The sequence below is a fragment of the Notolepis coatsorum genome (assembly GCF_963971535.1).
Source record: "Notolepis coatsorum genome assembly, chromosome: 6".
Classification (NCBI taxonomy): domain Eukaryota; kingdom Metazoa; phylum Chordata; class Actinopteri; order Aulopiformes; family Paralepididae; genus Notolepis; species Notolepis coatsorum.
In genome coordinates this window covers 181,776,165-181,793,717 of record NC_140170.1, presented here as the reverse complement: position 1 = coordinate 181,793,717, position 17,553 = coordinate 181,776,165, and the positions used below count along the sequence as shown (strand labels likewise).

The following is a 17,553-nucleotide window of genomic DNA, read 5'->3' as shown; positions in this document are numbered from 1 at the left end:
CCATTTATTTATTTATTTATTATGTGATTAGTGATCCAGACCAGCAACATTGGCAGGTAAAGAAAATGGTCTGAACGAGTCGCACCGCTTCAGACAGTTTACGAGTTGAGCCCCAACAATTGTGGAAATACAAATTGCTGTCATTATGTCAATTTATGTTCGTGCATGCTGTAATCTGTATATAGAACCCTTACTATTTATGTTACTCAGTTCAAATGAATCATCACTTGACCGCTATGACATGCAATTTATAATTTTACATTATATCGTTAAGCCTTCAAAACAGGGGGAAAAAAACACTGCAGACAGACAACACATTAAACATTACTTCTAAACAGCACTGTACACGTGTACCCATTAGTGAACACGGTCAAATGTTATGCATTACGTGTTTATAGTCTTACATTTATGTCCGAGGTAGCGAGACAACGTAAGTTACACAAACAAATTGTATTTTGACAAACGGAAATATTGCATTTTCAAGAAGAGGTGGGTGGCTCTGAAAAGAGCCTTTGTGGGGTTTGTCGAAGAGGCTAAATGATTTACTTCTTGGCAGGCTTAGCAGCCTTCTCGGTCTTCTTTGGGAGCAGGACAGCCTGGATGTTGGGCAGCACACCACCCTGAGCGATGGTCACTCCTCCCAGCAGTCTGTTGAGCTCCTCGTCGTTACGCACGGCCAGCTGCAGATGGCGGGGGATGATACGACTCTTCTTGTTGTCACGGGCAGCGTTTCCAGCCAACTCCAGGATCTCAGCGGTCAGATATTCCAGCACAGCCGCCAGATAAACCGGGGCACCGGCTCCAACACGATGAGCATAGTTGCCTTTACGCAGCAGTCTGTGGACACGACCCACGGGGAACTGAAGCCCGGCACGAGAGGAGCGAGTCTTGGACTTAACTCTGGCCTTTCCTCCGGTCTTTCCTCTTCCAGACATGTTTATAATTCTCTTTAGTTAACCGAGTTAGACAATGAATGCAGCGAGTTGGAGAGTCGCGTTTTATTTTCGGGCTTGTGTTTTCTCACCCAATCAGGAAAGACCTTTTGTTGGCGGTGTTTCCAAAAGACCAGTCCTCCAATAACCTCGTTCCCAGTTGTATCTACGTGAAGTCCTCCAATAACCCTGTGAGGTGTAGGCGGAGTAACGACCTCACAGAGAGGAGACCAATCAGAAACTGCTGCGCCTCCGCGTTAGTAATATAAGGCCAGAGTTTCTACACAGCAGCGTATTATTCTTGTTGAAGTGAAGACCGAAACATAGTTTCTCATAATGGCCAGAACTAAGCAGACCGCTCGTAAGTCCACCGGTGGCAAAGCCCCAAGGAAGCAGCTCGCTACCAAGGCTGCCCGTAAGAGCGCACCTGCTACCGGCGGCGTGAAGAAACCTCATCGTTACAGGCCCGGTACCGTGGCGCTGAGAGAGATCCGTCGTTACCAGAAGTCCACAGAGTTGTTGATCCGCAAGTTGCCTTTCCAGCGCCTGGTCAGAGAAATCGCCCAGGACTTCAAGACTGACCTGCGCTTCCAGAGCTCTGCTGTCATGGCTCTTCAGGAGGCCAGTGAGGCTTATCTGGTCGGTCTGTTTGAGGACACCAACCTGTGCGCCATCCACGCCAAGAGGGTGACCATCATGCCCAAAGACATCCAGCTGGCCCGCCGCATCCGTGGAGAGAGAGCTTAAATCGACCTGTTGACTAGTTGCAGTCCCCCCAAAGGCTCTTTTAAGAGCCACCTCAATAATCATGAATGAGCCCAGTTTCCTCATTTTAACTATGTTCTTAGTCCACGTGGATGAAGTTGGTGAAATGTAATCTGGTTGTCGTTTGATGGCCATCGTAGCTGATTGATTGAAAAGTTTAACGGATTGCAGAATGGGTACAGTACAGCTCAATACATACAATTGTTAAGGGGATGCAGACCAGAGAAAGACTTTCGTCTTGTTTACATCAGGGTCCCCCATTTTCAATTCATCATATAATCAATACCAAGTAACCAGAATTATGATTAATTGTTTATTTTCAGTCCTTGTCTACAGACTAATCAAAAACACATGTGTGGACTCTCGAAAAGAAAAAATGACAAATGTACATATTCAAAGCAAGCTCACACACAAAATCCAAACTCAATGACTGAAAAAAGGAATTGGCTGAAGCACATGCTTATATTTGCCTATGCTTTACAATTCTTAAAAACTAAATATACTTTAGAGACAAAATTAAAATATGTTTGAAGATATGTTTTTTTTCTTTAAGAGAAAAACATAAGATAAATTAATGTTTGATGTTTTACTCAACTGTACTCCCGAATTGTTTTATTCATAACTTGACTGCAAAACGTAATATTGAAGTCATACATTCATATTCAGTTCCCTGATCCATTAGTTCATCTGCTGACTAGTAATAAATATGACCTATATGGTTAAAAATAAATACAATCCGGATTATCATTGTTTGCTCGGGAGCCTTGTCTGGAGTTCATTTTGGTTGAGCCTGCATGCTTTCCCCATTTCCAAAATGGCTTCGTCAGTGTGGTCCGGTACTGTCCATGGTGCTGAAATAGCAACATTTACATTCGACGTTGAGAGCGTTCCAGCCAAAATCTATTTTAGATCAGATTAGTTTAAAATGAATTGTCATTATACAGCACAAGTATAGTACAACGGAAACAAATTGGTGCCTAACTAGAGTACAAATGTAACAATAAAGTGCAATAGGATTAAACTGGAGTATATATATAAATGACTAGTGCTGATCAGATGAGTGTTACAGGTATAAAAGACACTATGGTAGTAAGACATACTGACCAGTGCAAGGTAAAGATATATATATATATATATATATATATATATATATATATATATATATATATATATATATATATATATATATATATATATATATATATATATATATATATATATATATATATATATATAGGTATATAAAAAGATGATATGCAGGTGTATTCAGACAGAAGTGGATATATATACTATGCATGCAGTGTATGCAGCATTATTGTACATGCTATCACACAAGAGTTACATGTGTAGAATATAGTTTGTGGTTGGTGATTACAGTGTAAGGCAGTAGGAAACAGAGTTCAGAGTTTGAACAGTATGGATAACATATCCTAGAGTATAGGATATTAACTATTCATTTAACTGACTAGAAGTTAGCCAATATGAAGTACCTTATGTATATAAGTATGACTCTGTCTCCATTGTTATTGCCCCAAACTACAGCTATGTAATTCTAACAGAACTACAAGACAGCAATGGAGTTCTGGACTAAATCACAGTCATTAAAAAATAATGCAGCAATGCTTCCTGTTAAAACCTGCTTTTCTAGATAGAAGATTGATATTGAAACCAAAATTGTATTATGTGTCTGATTAGCACTAATACTAATTTATACATGTACTCCAGTTTAATCACTTATACATTGTATTTTGCACTTTACTTTTGTCTTTGCACTGAAGTTATTTTTGTTGTACTGTACTTGCCATGTACGATGACAATACATTTTAATCTTAAAAAAAGACAGTCAGGCGTATTTGAGAGGGTTCCAGGTGGTACCCCAGCAAAATTAGCGTTAATTTCACTGTAATTTAACTGACTAGAAGTTAGCCCATTATGAGGTACAGTATATATAATAGTTAATATTATGATCATGTGTTTTACTTTCTCCATTATTATTGTCTACAGCTATGAAATTCTAACATAACTACAGGACAGCAATAGAGTTCTGGACTAAATCAATTATCAGTTATTCAAAATAATGCAGCAATGCTGCCTGTTAAAAGATGATTTTCTAGATATAACATTGACATTGAAACTAGTATAAACAAGGATGGAACTTTAAAGGGGAAACGAAGAAATTTATTTTGCACATTAACTCACTAACGTCCTAAAACTGTTTTGCACACATTCATTTAGTTTGAGTTATTGGGAGTACATTTGTTTGAATACCATTGGGGACATTGAATCCTTGTGTTAATTACTGCTCAATGCAAATAAAGGCAGCAGTCCATATAAAACAAGGTGTCATTCATTGTGTGCACAATACATCAGATTGTATTTAGGTTAAATGCTTCTTAATTAATATGTTCTGGTATGTATAGCAGTATCTTCTAGACTGATATTAATAACAGGAACATAATTACATTCAATGTAATTATAGATTTAAGTGTATCTAAATTATGTTTTATTCTTCTGGACTGGAATCGACTCATCTTCCAGAATATAAATCAAATGATGCAGTAACTGAACACTCAGCTCTACTTAACTGGTGCTGCTGCAATTTATCCAGGACACAAACATGTGACTTAGTAGATTTGCTTGTATCCACTATTAAACAATGCATTTATACGAGGGGATGTGCCATTTCAGGGATAGTAGTGGTTGGCTCTAAAAAGAGCCTTTTGTGTGTTTTAGACAGTAAAGCTTAAGATCTTCACTTCCTCTTGCCTGCTGTCCTCATGGGCTTCGCTGCTTTGGGCTTGGCAGCCTTCTTCGCGGGGGCTTTCTTGGCTGCGGGCTTCTTCACTGCCTTCTTGGGGCTCTTGGCCGCCACCTTCTTGGGGCTCTTAGCTGCCACCTTCTTGGGGCTCTTAGCCGGCACCTTCTTGGGGCTCTTGGCTTCGACTGCAGGCTTCTTTGCCTTCTTTGGAGACTTCTTAGCGGCAGGCTTTTTAGCAACAACCTTCTTAGCCGCAGCAGGTTTCTTCACTGGCGCTTTCTTAGCTTTCTTAGCTGCTTTCTTGACGGGCTTCTTGGCTTCAGCCTTGTTGATTTTGAAGGAGCCGGAGGCACCGGTACCCTTGAGCTGGACAAGAGTGCCCTTTAACACCAAGCTCTTCACAGCGGTCTTCACACGTGAATTATTCTTCTCCACGTCGTAGCCACCGGCAGCCAGAGCCTTCTTTACCGCAGCCAGGGACACGCCGCTCCTCTCTTTAGAGGCAGATACCGCCTCGAGGACGAGTTCTGCGGCGCTGGGACCTGATGCCTTCTTCGGCTTGGAGGCAGCTTTCTTCCTGGGGACTTTAGCCGGAGCGGCAGCGGCTGGAGCGACTTCTGCCATAGTTCTCTTCTATCGTCGATCAAGACGAAATGCAACAAATAGTCCGAGCTGACTGGTAGTGGAGCTGGGACAGGGGGCTGGTCTTAAATACTACATGAGAGCCATGCAGACTCAACCCACCCTGTCTACAACTCTGCAGCTGAAAAGCTCTGCTACTTGTGTTTTCTTCTCGCCAAAACGGGCTAAAATACAAACGTGGGAACATAGTTGAAATCTAACACCTAATGGGTCAGTTAGCACAAGCATGTCCCATTAGAATAAAACCATCTGGAGAGCCGTGGTTAGTTTGGACACGTTCCAACGCTCTCCTTTCCGTCGTCACATGGTGCAGTGAGCAGCAACTTGTCTCAGTATTTTGCTTTTTAAATGGTTTAAATGTCATTATAATCCAGTACTCGTTCCCCGGTGAGTCGAGCTGCCTGGTGATGGACTGGCAGTAAAACAAGGCATCTGGTGTCATGCTTTTGGTTATAAACTTGTACTTTCTCAGTGCTGGTAAACACAGTCATTGCTGGCGTTGGCATGATATGTGTTACCTCGTCTTCTGTGGAAGATTACCACTTCTGTGGAAGGCTTTATGTAGCTCATGATGAATTAAATCTACAGTTACTTTTATGAAGATTAAAAAAAAAATACACAAGGAACGTACAATGTATCTTTCCTTTTGGGAGAGACTCGCCTATTAAAGCCCAGACGGAATGCTTAACAATGAAAAAAATCTGTTTCAATTACATGTCAATAGTAATAATAGGCACAAGTTAGTTAGTAATAAAGCATACAAGTCATAATAATAACAGCTGGCGCAACAGGGGGAATAAAACGTGTCACGCTGTGACCATAGTCATCCCAACGGTGCTAATGCAGTCATTGCGCGTAATTACGCATGCACATTATGACTACATTTCAATATGTTTCCAATTGATAGGACTCAGTTGGTTGTTGCAAAGGGTATTTTGCACTGTTGTGAAGTATGGTAGTCTGTCTGCTACATGTTATATTGTCCTCTCTGGTAAACAAGAATACCCTGAAGACTCTGGCAGGAGCACTCATTCAAGGGTACTACGACTATGCTTGCACCTCACGGTACCAAAGCACCTCAAAGGCGCTAAAAACAAGATTACAAATATCACAAAACAAACTGGTCAGACTACTACGTGACCTTACTCCTAGAACCCACCTCACCCCTGCCCACTTTGACTACCTAGGATGGCTTAGGGGCCTTTCTCACTCAGGTATTGGGATCGAATCACCGCCCCGGGGCACGGGGGGGGAGTGTTCTCACTCACCCCTTTTGGGATGCAAAACGGCGCTGATTCGTTTTAAGCGTTCGTTTGTGTCAAGCGTTTTTAATATAACCCACCCCCTTTCCTCACAAATGGAACTAGTGTTGTGGAGTCCGCTTTGACCGTTTTCCAGGGTTAGCAGCTATCGCTAGTTAGCTTAGCCCTAATGGATACCTTGGTTAGCAGCTATCGTTAGTTAGCTTAGCCCTAATGGATACCTTGGTTAGCAGCTATCGCTAGTTAGCTTAGCCCTAATGGATACCTTGGTTAGCAGCTATCGCTAGTTAGCTTAGCCCTAATGGATACCTTGGTTAGCAGCTATCTGCAGCTGCTGCTAACGATAGCTCATTGCTCGTGTCAATTAAATTGCATGTTATTAAATGTCCGCGCTGGTCTGTCTAATGCAATTACAACCGCAACATTGTATCGCACTGTACAGCCCTGGTTGTAGGCTAATGTTTTACTATTTTTTGTATCCAATTTGTATGGATTAATTTAGGAGTGAAATCACCACTCGCAAGCTTGCCCCCAGATATTATTTTAAACTCGCACAGACAAAATTAGGGCGCAATTTGCAATCATCTCATTGCAGTGTACAGCCCTGTACGCGTGTAGCTGTTTCGCAACAGTAAGTGACTTCCGGGGTAGGCCTGATTGGCCCCGACAGGCACGTGACGCGCAACTTTCCCTTACGGAATTACGTAACCGTCCAAATACGCCATGACTCTCATTCGGCGCTATAGCTCACCTCGCAGAGCAGCGGTCCTGCGATCCTGCGGTCCGTTGTTGGTGAGTTCGAATCCCATCAAATCTTTTTTTTTTAACGTGATTTTTTTTTTAACGTGTATTCTTTCGCCGGTTAAGGTTAGGCATGGTTAAGGTTAAGGTTAAGGTTAGGCATTGTTTCGGAGTTGGTTAAGGTTAGAACGGTTAAGTTTAGGCGCTGTTAAGGAGCTGGTTAAGGTTAGAGTTTGTGTTAGAGAATGGCAATATTCTTTCTATGGTTAAGGTTAGGCATGGTTAAGGTTAAGGTTAGGCATTGTTTCGGAGTTGGTTAAGGTTAGAACGGTTAAGTTTAGGCGCTGTTAAGGAGCTGGTTAAGGTTAGAGTTTGTGTTAGAGAATGGCAATAGACAGCCTATTTCCGCGCAACAGCTCTCAGCAGCCTCGTTGCGCGTCCTGAGTTTGCCGCGTCACGTGCCTGTCGGGGCCAATCAGGCCTACCCGGAAGTCACTTACTGTTGCGGAACCGGTACACGCGCCCTGTACGGGAGGCTGCAATTCTAAACTGGCCACCGTAAATGGCCAAACCCCCCCCACCCCCTCCTAATAGACAGTCTCCTCCCCTCCGTATATATTATCTCCCCACCGTATGTATATCTCTCTCCCACCCCCTCCTACAGTCTCCTCCCCACCGTATGTATATTTCTCTCCCACCCACCCACCCCCTCCTAATGTACAGTCTCCTCCCCATGATATGTATATACTGTCAGGATCTATGGGTAACAGTACTGTATATTTGCATATCATATATGTCACAAATGTAACAGTACTATGTACCTGTATGTCATGTATGTCCCTATGCCATAAATGTCATGTATGTTGTGTAATGTCATAAATGTCACTATTAATTGAAAATGGGGGACCCTGATGTAAACAAGACAAACGTCTTTCTCTGGTCTGCATCCCCTTAACAATTGTATGTATTGAGCCGTACTGTATTGTACCCATTCTGCAATCTGTTAAATAAAGTTTTCATTCATTAACTATTTCACTTGAGGATGCTGCGATGTAAAAGTTATACACAGAGTGGTACAGAGGTAGACGAGTTGCAGGCATGTATAAACTGAATGCTGTGTACAGCAAATACATTATTTCCACCCCTGAAAATACGCTGTATCTTCTATTTATTAAGTTCCTATTACTGCATATTATGCACAGCAGTGACAATTCTGATATTCTATTTGTGATCCTTGCCTCATTGCATTTAATTAAACATCACCTACAGTCTCATCACAGAAGGCAGTTATACTTGTTTAACCATCCTGTTTACAACCTTCCTGTCAAACATTTGCTTTCTTTTATCATTAATTCCACCACATACGTCTGTGGTGTTTCATGTAAAATCTGACCAGATAGAAAACCAATGGGTGAGACTATAATACAGTATATTACTACAAGGTCGCAAATAGACCTGATTGTGAATATTTCAACCAAATATTCACTTTATTTTCTGCCGTCGAATCAATACCTTCATTAATTTACATAAACACATAGGAAGGCTCCTAAAGTCCCGTGGCCTCTAATGAGACCCTTGAACAGACACACCTTTTAAAAACTAATTCAACACACGCACTATCCACATACTTATATGTAACACACTCTTTAAATCATTTACTATTTTATTTAATCTGATTTTATATGTTATCTTACCCATTACCATTCTTGTAGGCATTGTTGGGTCTGAGCTCGACACACAATTATGCCATTATAATGCCCCTGTATTGTGGTGTATTTGACAAAAATAACTTAACTTGAATTTGAGATCCAGTTCAGTCGTGTCCATTTACAGTATTGCTCAGACCAGTGTCAAAAGAGCTAGTATTTTAAATGCATTTATATTATCAGATGAAATTGCCATCCCTCACAACTAGGCTACTTCTCTTCTTCAGGCTTAAGACATTTTTAATGACCTGTATGCAATTTTCACGTCCTGTACAAGTCATAATATATAGATACGTATAGAATTGTGGATTGTCCAAAGCGACTAGGACGCGTACATATCGAGCAGCTAAGGATGAATCTTATTCTGATACGCAACATGGAATCGACTCAATTCTAGTAACATGTGTGTGGCTCTGAAAAGAGCCTTTGGGTCTTGGGATAGTTTGGATTGAATAAAAGTTTAACCGCCGAAGCCGTACAGAGTGCGTCCCTGTCTCTTCAGAGCATAGACCACATCCATGGCTGTGACGGTCTTCCTCTTGGCGTGTTCGGTGTAGGTGACGGCATCACGGATCACGTTCTCCAGGAAGACCTTCAGCACACCACGAGTCTCCTCGTAGATCAGACCAGAGATGCGCTTCACTCCACCGCGGCGCGCCAGGCGACGGATGGCGGGTTTGGTGATTCCCTGGATGTTGTCACGGAGAACTTTACGGTGACGCTTGGCGCCGCCTTTTCCGAGTCCCTTTCCTCCCTTTCCACGACCAGACATTTTCTTCTAGGATAAGTTCTAAGCAAATGAAAAGAAGTAATGCTGGACAAAGGCAAAGCCCTCTGAATATAAATACTGTCTGAGGACGTAAAAGAAGACTGAGAGTTCGCGTAATGCTGGGCGTGGTCAAAAGCTGAAGCCCATAATAACCCCCCTTCTCACACACTTTTGACCATAGAACTGGTGTCACGTGATCATTGATTGATTGATTGAAAAGTTTATTAACAGATTGCAGAATGGGTACAGTACAGTACAGCTCAATACATACAATTGTTAAGAGGATGCAGACCTGAGAAAGACTTTCGTCTTGTTTCCATCAGGGTCCCCCATTTTCAATTCATCATATGACACACACGACATACAGATAGACAGTACTGCTACATCTATACATTTATGACATACCAGATTTTCAAATACAGTACTGTTTGTGATACTAAAAAAAATCCAGAAAAAGAGTGTATATACATTTGACATAGAAACTGTGCATTGGGGGAGGTTGGGTAGGTGGGGTGGGGCTGTACATTGGAGGTGGGGGGGGGGGGGGGGGGGGAACTGTACATTGGAATACTGACATACATTTGACATAGAAACTGTACATTGGAGGAGGTTGGGTAGGTGGGGTGGGGTTGGGTGGGGCTGTACATTGGAATACTGACAAAGCCATGCTTGGTCTTTATTGTACAACTGGGTTAGGACATTTGTAGGGGCCAGTTTTGAATTGCAGTCTCCCTTAGGTGTTCTTTGAGAGTGTTTTTGAAGATGGGTAGTGATTCACATTCCTTTACAGCTTTGGGTAGGGCGTTCCACATTGTTGTGGCATAATTGCGAAACGTGTTTAGTCCCTTGTTTGAGCCGAATCTGGGTTTTACATGATTTGTGGAGCTCCCTCTGGTGTTGTGATCGTGGTATTCACTGACCTTTGGGAAGTATTTTGACATGTACATGGGTACCTTGGTCGTGTAGTGTATCTTGTAGACCAGGCCCATTGCAAGTTGCTGTACTCTGTCGTCTACTCTAAGCCATCCTAGGTTGGCAAAGTGTGCAGGGGTGAGGTGGGTTCTAGGAGTCAGGTCAAGATGTTTGTAATTTGGTTTTTAGTGCCTTTGAGGTGCTTTGGTACCATGAGGTGCAAGCATAGTCGTAGTACCCTTGAATGAGCGCTCCTGCCAGAGTCTTCAGGGTATTCTTGTTTACCAGGGAGGAGATCCGGTACAAGAATCGAGTTCGTTGATTGAATTTTTGTATTACATTGGATGCCATTTTGTCACAGGAAAGATTTGCCTCTAGGATGGAACCCAGGTAGGTAATTTCATCTTTCCTTGTGACAATATTGTCACCCACTGTAACTAAGAAGCCGTCGGTTTTGCTGAGTTTGTTATTTGAACCGAAGAGAATGGATTGTGTTTTGCCCATGTGTAATGATAGTTTGTTGTCGACGAGCCATATGCAGATTTTGCCTAGTTCCGAGCTGAGGGTTTTTTCAACCTGTAACTTGTTCTTGTCAGAGACCAGCAGGGCTGAGTCGTCCGCAAACAGGAACAAGTTGCAGTCACAAGCTGACGACATGTCATTTGCATAAATTAGGAACAGGATCATTCTAAGACATGTCTGGTTCAAAGTTCCTCGTGGCAGCTGGGTTCACATGGTTGCACTTATTCAATTTATATATCCCATTAGTTTGCCCCAGATTCTTGTCTGGGGTCCATTTTGGTTGGTCTGCATGCTTTCCCGGTTTCCAAAATGGTTGGTCAGTGTGGTCTGGTACTGTCCATGGTGCTGAAATAGCGCCATTTAGATTCACGGTGAATGAATGAATGAATGTATTCATTCGGTGCCTACAAGTAGTTCAAGTTTACTTCTATTTGTCATGTATAAAGTACATTACAGTGAAATGCTTGGTTCTTTATGAGCCCCCGAGAATGTGCTTCAAGCAGTAAAATAAAAAGTAAGTAAAAGAGGAATAAAGACCCAACACTAATATACAATACAACTAAAGAACAACCTAAGTACCAATGAGGTACAAAAATGCAAACTTTTAAAAATGCTAAATGCAAAGATGCGGTATGGATGTAGTGCAAATCTCTTTATTAAATAGATCAAATATGGTGTAGTGAAAAAGTGTTCAAAGTGTCTAAAGTGAGTGCTTGTATAGTGAGTGTGTGGATGTGTGTGCAATGTCTTGCAGCAGCAGTGCAAAGAGGCAGTTTGTTATAGCTCTCTCGCTCTCTCTCAGGCGACCAAGCTGAAGCCATGGGGTCTGTTCCAGGTCCTGATGGAGAAGTATGAATGGTCCAAAGAGGATGCCCAGTCCTTCAGCACCTTCCTCCTCCCCATGCTGGACCTGGTGTCAGAGAAGAGGGCTACAGGCTCCCAGTGCCTCGCCCACCCCTGGATCTCCTCCTAGAGCTCTCCTCTACCTCTCCCATCCCTCTCCCACCCCTGGATCTCCTCCTAGAGCTCTCCTCTACCTATCCTAGAGCTCTCATCTACCCCTTCCCTCCCTCACCCATCCCTGGATCTCCTAGAGCTCTCAGGGATTAAAGCAGAACAAAATCTCCTGACTGAACTTTTTTTCAGGCCAAGTCATATTCTTATTTTAACCTCCACTGTATTCTTTTTTGTAATAGCGTCAGCGTTTTAAGGGAGCCTACTTGTAGAGCCTACTGTCCTGACTGTGACTATAGACCCTACTGTTGTGGTTGTTGTGCCAGGTAGAGAGGCTGTGTGCTGGAGAGCGTGAATGCAAGTCTTGTGGCTAGCTTCTGATTGATGGCGAGCTAGCACCCTTTTCCCATTACTTTGAACCATGAACTAAAAGGCTTGTTATCATACAAACAAGGGACTAAACATGTTTCGCAATTATGCCACAACATATGTCCAACCCCCAATGGACAGTCTCCTCCCCACCGTATGTATATATTTTTTTCCACCCACCCACCCCCTCCTAATGTACAGTATCCTCCTCATCATATGTATATATTTACTGTTAGGATATCTGGGTAACAGTACTGTATATTTGCATATCGTATATGTGACAAATGTAACTACTATATACCTGTGTCTGTATGTCATGTATGTCCCTATGTCATAAATGTCATGATGCCATGTATGTTGTTTATGTCATAAATGTCACTATGAATTGAAAATGGGGGACCCTGATGTAAACAAGACAAACGTCTTTCTCTGGTCTGCATCCCCTTAACAATTGTGTGTATTGCTACTGGATTTACCAGATCCAGAGTGAATTAATGAATGAAAACTTTATTTAATACACAAGACCCTCTTCTTGGAACAAAGTAAGGTTTTGTCGATAATCCAATGTACGGTTACCCCCCAACCACCTCCAATGTACAGTTCCCCCCACCCACTCCTACCCAACCTCCTCCAATGTACAGTTTCTTTGTCAAATGTATACTCTCTTTTTTAGACACTTTTTTTTTCACAAACAATATTGTATTTGTAAATCTGGTATGTCATAAATGTATAGATGTAGCAGTATTGTCTATCTGTATGTCATGTGTGTCATATATGTTATGATGAATTGAAAATATGGGACCCTGATGTAAACAAGACGAAAGTCTTTCTCTGATCTGCATCCCCTTAACAATTGTGTGTATTGAGCCGTACTGTATTGTACCCATTCTGCAATCTGTTAATAAAATGTTCAATCAATCAATCAATGTAGTGGCCGACTGTCATTCCTGGGTGTGTTGACAGTCGTCCACGATGCACCCGCTATTGCCTTTTCACACTGTACCAAAGTTGTAGATGTTAAATGAGTTGAATGTCCACAGTTGCTCCTCTTACGGTGTATGGGGTTTATTGTTGTCCAAATGTAAGTGATAGTGAATTAAAGGTTACACAGAACAGTCGTCAGTTGCTCCGTGGTCGGTTCCAACAGTAAAACAGTGAAACAGTGTTTGAAGTGCATGAGGTTCCATTGATTACCTTGGCTATTTATAGGAGTGGGCTGTAATGTGTGGTGAGCCCTCTAGTGGCCAAACATAAATAAGACAGTCTAAAGGTTCTAAATATATATATATATAATATAATATATATATAATAATAATAATATATAAATCCACCAAGTCGGTTTCTGCCTCTACAATCAATATTTAACAGATGGCAGAATGGGTACAATACAGTACGGCTCAATACACACAATTGTTAAGGGGATGCAGACCAGAGAAAGACTTTCGTCTTGTTTACATCAGGGTCCCCCATTTCCATTTTGAAACATCTCTTACAAAAATGTATCCTGGCATTCCTATGATAAAAAATTATGCCATGTACCATTGATATCATGGTTTAAAATTGACTATACCATGTTATAACCATGTTATTAAAGGTTCCATTACATTTACTATATGGCTGTACCATGGTAAAACAGATTTTTTTTGTAAGGGCAGATTCAGAGCACATTGTGAAACATAAAAGCAACTATTGAGCTGCTGATCAGTTTGATCAAAAGTGTCCTTATTAGTAAATACTGTTCAAAAAAGTTAGGCCCTAATCTGTGATTTTATGTTGTATGACAGAAACACATCTAGAGAAATTGTGACTAGATTTGAAGCATTAACATTACGAGTGGAGAGAGCATGGTGTGGTTTATCAGTGAATTTGTTGAAGTTCCCTACGTGAGGGTGTAAATCAGTGGGAACCGCAACACCCATGTCAGGTGAGTGCGAAACCCCTGCACCTGAATCAGTGTGAGCTGTGACAACTATGTCAGGTGAGTGAGAAGCATCTGCCTCTGAATCGGTGTGAGCTATGACAACTATGTCAGGTGAGTGAGAAACCTCTGTGTGCTGTGCCTGTGTGTCAGGTGTACATTGAGCAATGGCCCCTGCAGGACTGGCCACTGGGCTAACCTGATCTATCCCATCTGTCACAGCCAACACAGAATCAAAAGAGTCTGTAAGTGACGAGACCACAGGCCCCTCTACCTCCACAGAGTCGGTCAGGTCATGTGCAACACTGCCCTCAGACCAAACTCCAGATACAGGATCCATACCGTCACTACTATCACAGTCCCCCTCATCGGACTCTCCGTCATCAAACGCCTGACCAATCTCACTGGCGTCCTCCCCCTGCTCTAGCTCAGGAAATGGCAAGAAGTTGACCTCCAGCAAACGGTTCCTGTGCACTACCCTTGTGCGCCCCCCTACATCCTGAATCCTATAGACATGGATACTGGGATTGACACCAACAACTGTATACACTCCATCCTCCCATTTGTCAGCCAACTTCCGTTTTCCCCGCTCTCCCTGATTTGCTACCAGAACCCGATCCCCCACAGACAGGTGTGTACCCTTGGGGCTTTACTCTTTTTATACCCAATGGGACTAGAAAGGATATAGCCACTCCCACATCCCCATAGGCCATTCCCCCAGAACGCGCAGGCGCAGACCATTATTGACCTCTTCTGAGGACAACCCCCACCCTCCTGTTATTCTAGAGTCCCCACACGCTGTATTTGGCTTGTGCAGCCGGCATCGCGGACGTTCCAGGGGATAGGGGTATGCGCGCAATTTTCATAATTCCAAAATATTTTTATGATTCTTATTGTTTTACGATCAATGAAGTCCGGTTGTGCACTACAGTGCACATCTTGTAAAATATGAATATAGTTAAAATTAAGTAAAAAAAAATATATATATATATATGTTAAATGTTTAAAAAAAATAATACAAGTGACAACACTTTTTCCCCTGGTTCTCAGGATGATGTATTGTATTGGGAAAACAACACTTCCTCAAAACATGTTCAGACGTAAACCTCCACATTTGTCCCTGCGCGCTTCTTGGTCTCAACCACGTCCTCAGAGAGGGTTCAAATAAGCAGGCGGTTGGCCAGTTGCTACATTCGTTTGTTTTCTTACATACGTTCAATGAGTGGAAGAGGAAAGGGAGGTAAGGGACTTGGTAAAGGGGGCGCTAAGCGTCACCGCAAAGTGCTTCGTGATAACATCCAGGGAATCACCAAACCCGCTATCCGTCGTCTGGCTCGTCGTGGCGGAGTGAAGCGTATCTCCGGTCTCATCTACGAGGAGACTCGTGGTGTTCTCAAGGTCTTCCTGGAGAATGTGATCCGTGATGCCGTCACCTACACCGAACACGCCAAGAGAAAGACCGTGACCGCCATGGATGTGGTCTATGCTCTGAAGAGACAGGGACGCACTCTGTACGGCTTCGGCGGCTAGACTTCCATTCAACCCTAACTATCCAAAACCCAAAGGCTCTTTTCAGAGCCACCCACCTTATCACTGAATGAGCACACTCTACATACGTTTATTTGTGGAAAGTATTAAACTGAGTTGTCTCAGGCATAGCACCGAATTTGTTTTAGCATTTAATTTAATCCAGTCACTGATGCAATGCCTACGGTTCCTGACGTTGCTACTTAATAACTGATGGTGATTTTAATAGTGAGAAGACTAACGTGAAAGACGTTTCAGTGACTAGTACACTAGTCTCATCTCACGGCAGGGCTCCCTGAACATGTGTGAACAATTACAATTAAATTGATATGCCTCAAGATTATTCGTACAACACTTTGTAAGTAATATATTAGATTCAAATCTATTGAAATCATACAATGCAATTACAGTACAATGTAAAGAAGGCATCAAACTATAGTGCAAATATAACAGTTAAATGCAATAGTAATATGCTATACAGGTGAATAAACTCGCTATAAAATATATAAATGAGTACAACTGAGTAATAGTGCTAAGCAGATGTATGTACTGTACAGAGTTGTAGTATTAATATGTACAGTGATCAGCTATAAAGACACTAATATGTACAGATATAGTATTACAGGTATGTAAATCCCTAAAGGAACAAATAAAATAAACATTTTGTTTGGAAGTGTGGATTCGCTACTTGTAGGCACTGGAAATCTTTTTTTATAAAACGCATAGTTGAGTTATTATACAATGTTTACGCGGTTTTAGTTTATTTTATTTATTTTAAAGGGACAAATACATGGTGATCTAATGCCTGTATCAGTGTAATACAATAAGTTGGTGTAGAAAGTACATGAATGCCCTTATTATAAATCCCTAAAGGAACAAATAAAATAAACATTTTTGTTTGGAAGTGTAGTTCTTTTTGTGTAGTTCTGAAAAGTTGTAGCAGAGGAGTGTGAGAGTGCAGTTCAGTGGTGAGTACAGGGTGGACATTTACCATGAATTGTATAAGCGCTATTGTAAAGTCTTGCTATGGGTTCTGTAATGGCCTTTGTTGTGAGGGACCAGATTGGGAGACAGTAAGATATTGTTGAAAGAAAAATGTAGATATGTATTTGAAACATTGATGGTGAGACTTTGCTAGTGTAAACAAATAGTTTTTGATTTGCCTTCTTGACTAAGTGCAATTGCAGTGACTTTTCCGTGTTCAATTTCACCATGGAAGTCAATGGAGAGAGGAGGCTAACATTGGGGAGTTGTGTTCATGACAGCACAAACATCAATAGTCATAATCATCTGTTTATAACATGGTGGTTACAATGTTGAGACTAGTTTAAACTAGTCTCCAGTTAGTTGACCTGGATGTTGTGGTACAACCAGGAGACTGGATCAATATAGTCTTAAGCACATGTTTACTTTTATTGAACAAATATCTTTACTTTTGATTATATATATATATATATATATATATATATATATATATATATATATATATATATATATATATAGTGTAGGTCTAGGATACTTTAATACTTGTATGTATACTTTTACTTGATTAGAAACTATTTAAATGAGAAATACTTAAAATTGAGGACTTTTTGCAGTACTATTCTATTAGTGTATTTGGCCTTTTGCTCAATACTTTTCCCAGCACTGCCAAATAATAAACCAAAATATTGTCAATGTTTACATTGTCTTATCATTCCCTTTGTATCCATGATGAGAGAGATGCATGTTCTATTAGCTTTACACACGTGCGCCACGCCCAACCAATCGTATCGT

At 41.6% G+C, this 17,553-nt stretch overlaps 6 protein-coding genes across 6 annotated transcripts in view; 3 read left to right on the top strand and 3 right to left on the bottom strand.

The window, feature by feature from the left end:
• Positions 1-17,553, top strand: part of LOC311230847 (histone H1-like) — a gene marked incomplete at both ends in the record, with an annotated part of 63,669 nt that overhangs the window by 1,245 nt on the left and 44,871 nt on the right. The gene's annotated exons all lie outside the window — the stretch shown is intronic.
• Positions 543-935, bottom strand: LOC311230724 (histone H2A-like; the record flags this gene model as incomplete). The annotated part of the gene is made up of 1 exon (XM_084317083.1): positions 543-935. The coding sequence occupies one exon, from the start codon at positions 933-935 to the stop codon at positions 543-545; it is 393 nt and encodes a 130-aa protein (XP_084173209.1).
• On the top strand, positions 1,269-1,679 carry LOC311230723 (histone H3.2; the record flags this gene model as incomplete). The annotated part of the gene is made up of 1 exon (XM_084317082.1): positions 1,269-1,679. The coding sequence occupies one exon, from the start codon at positions 1,269-1,271 to the stop codon at positions 1,677-1,679; it is 411 nt and encodes a 136-aa protein (XP_084173208.1).
• LOC311230722 (histone H1-like) lies at positions 4,450-5,079 on the bottom strand (the record flags this gene model as incomplete). Its single annotated transcript, XM_084317081.1, has 1 exon — positions 4,450-5,079. One exon carries the CDS (start codon positions 5,077-5,079, stop codon positions 4,450-4,452), a length of 630 nt encoding a protein of 209 aa, XP_084173207.1.
• On the bottom strand, positions 9,267-9,578 carry LOC311230896 (histone H4; the record flags this gene model as incomplete). Its single annotated transcript, XM_084317285.1, has 1 exon — positions 9,267-9,578. One exon carries the CDS (start codon positions 9,576-9,578, stop codon positions 9,267-9,269), a length of 312 nt encoding a protein of 103 aa, XP_084173411.1.
• Positions 15,469-15,780, top strand: LOC311230895 (histone H4; the record flags this gene model as incomplete). The annotated part of the gene is made up of 1 exon (XM_084317284.1): positions 15,469-15,780. The coding sequence occupies one exon, from the start codon at positions 15,469-15,471 to the stop codon at positions 15,778-15,780; it is 312 nt and encodes a 103-aa protein (XP_084173410.1).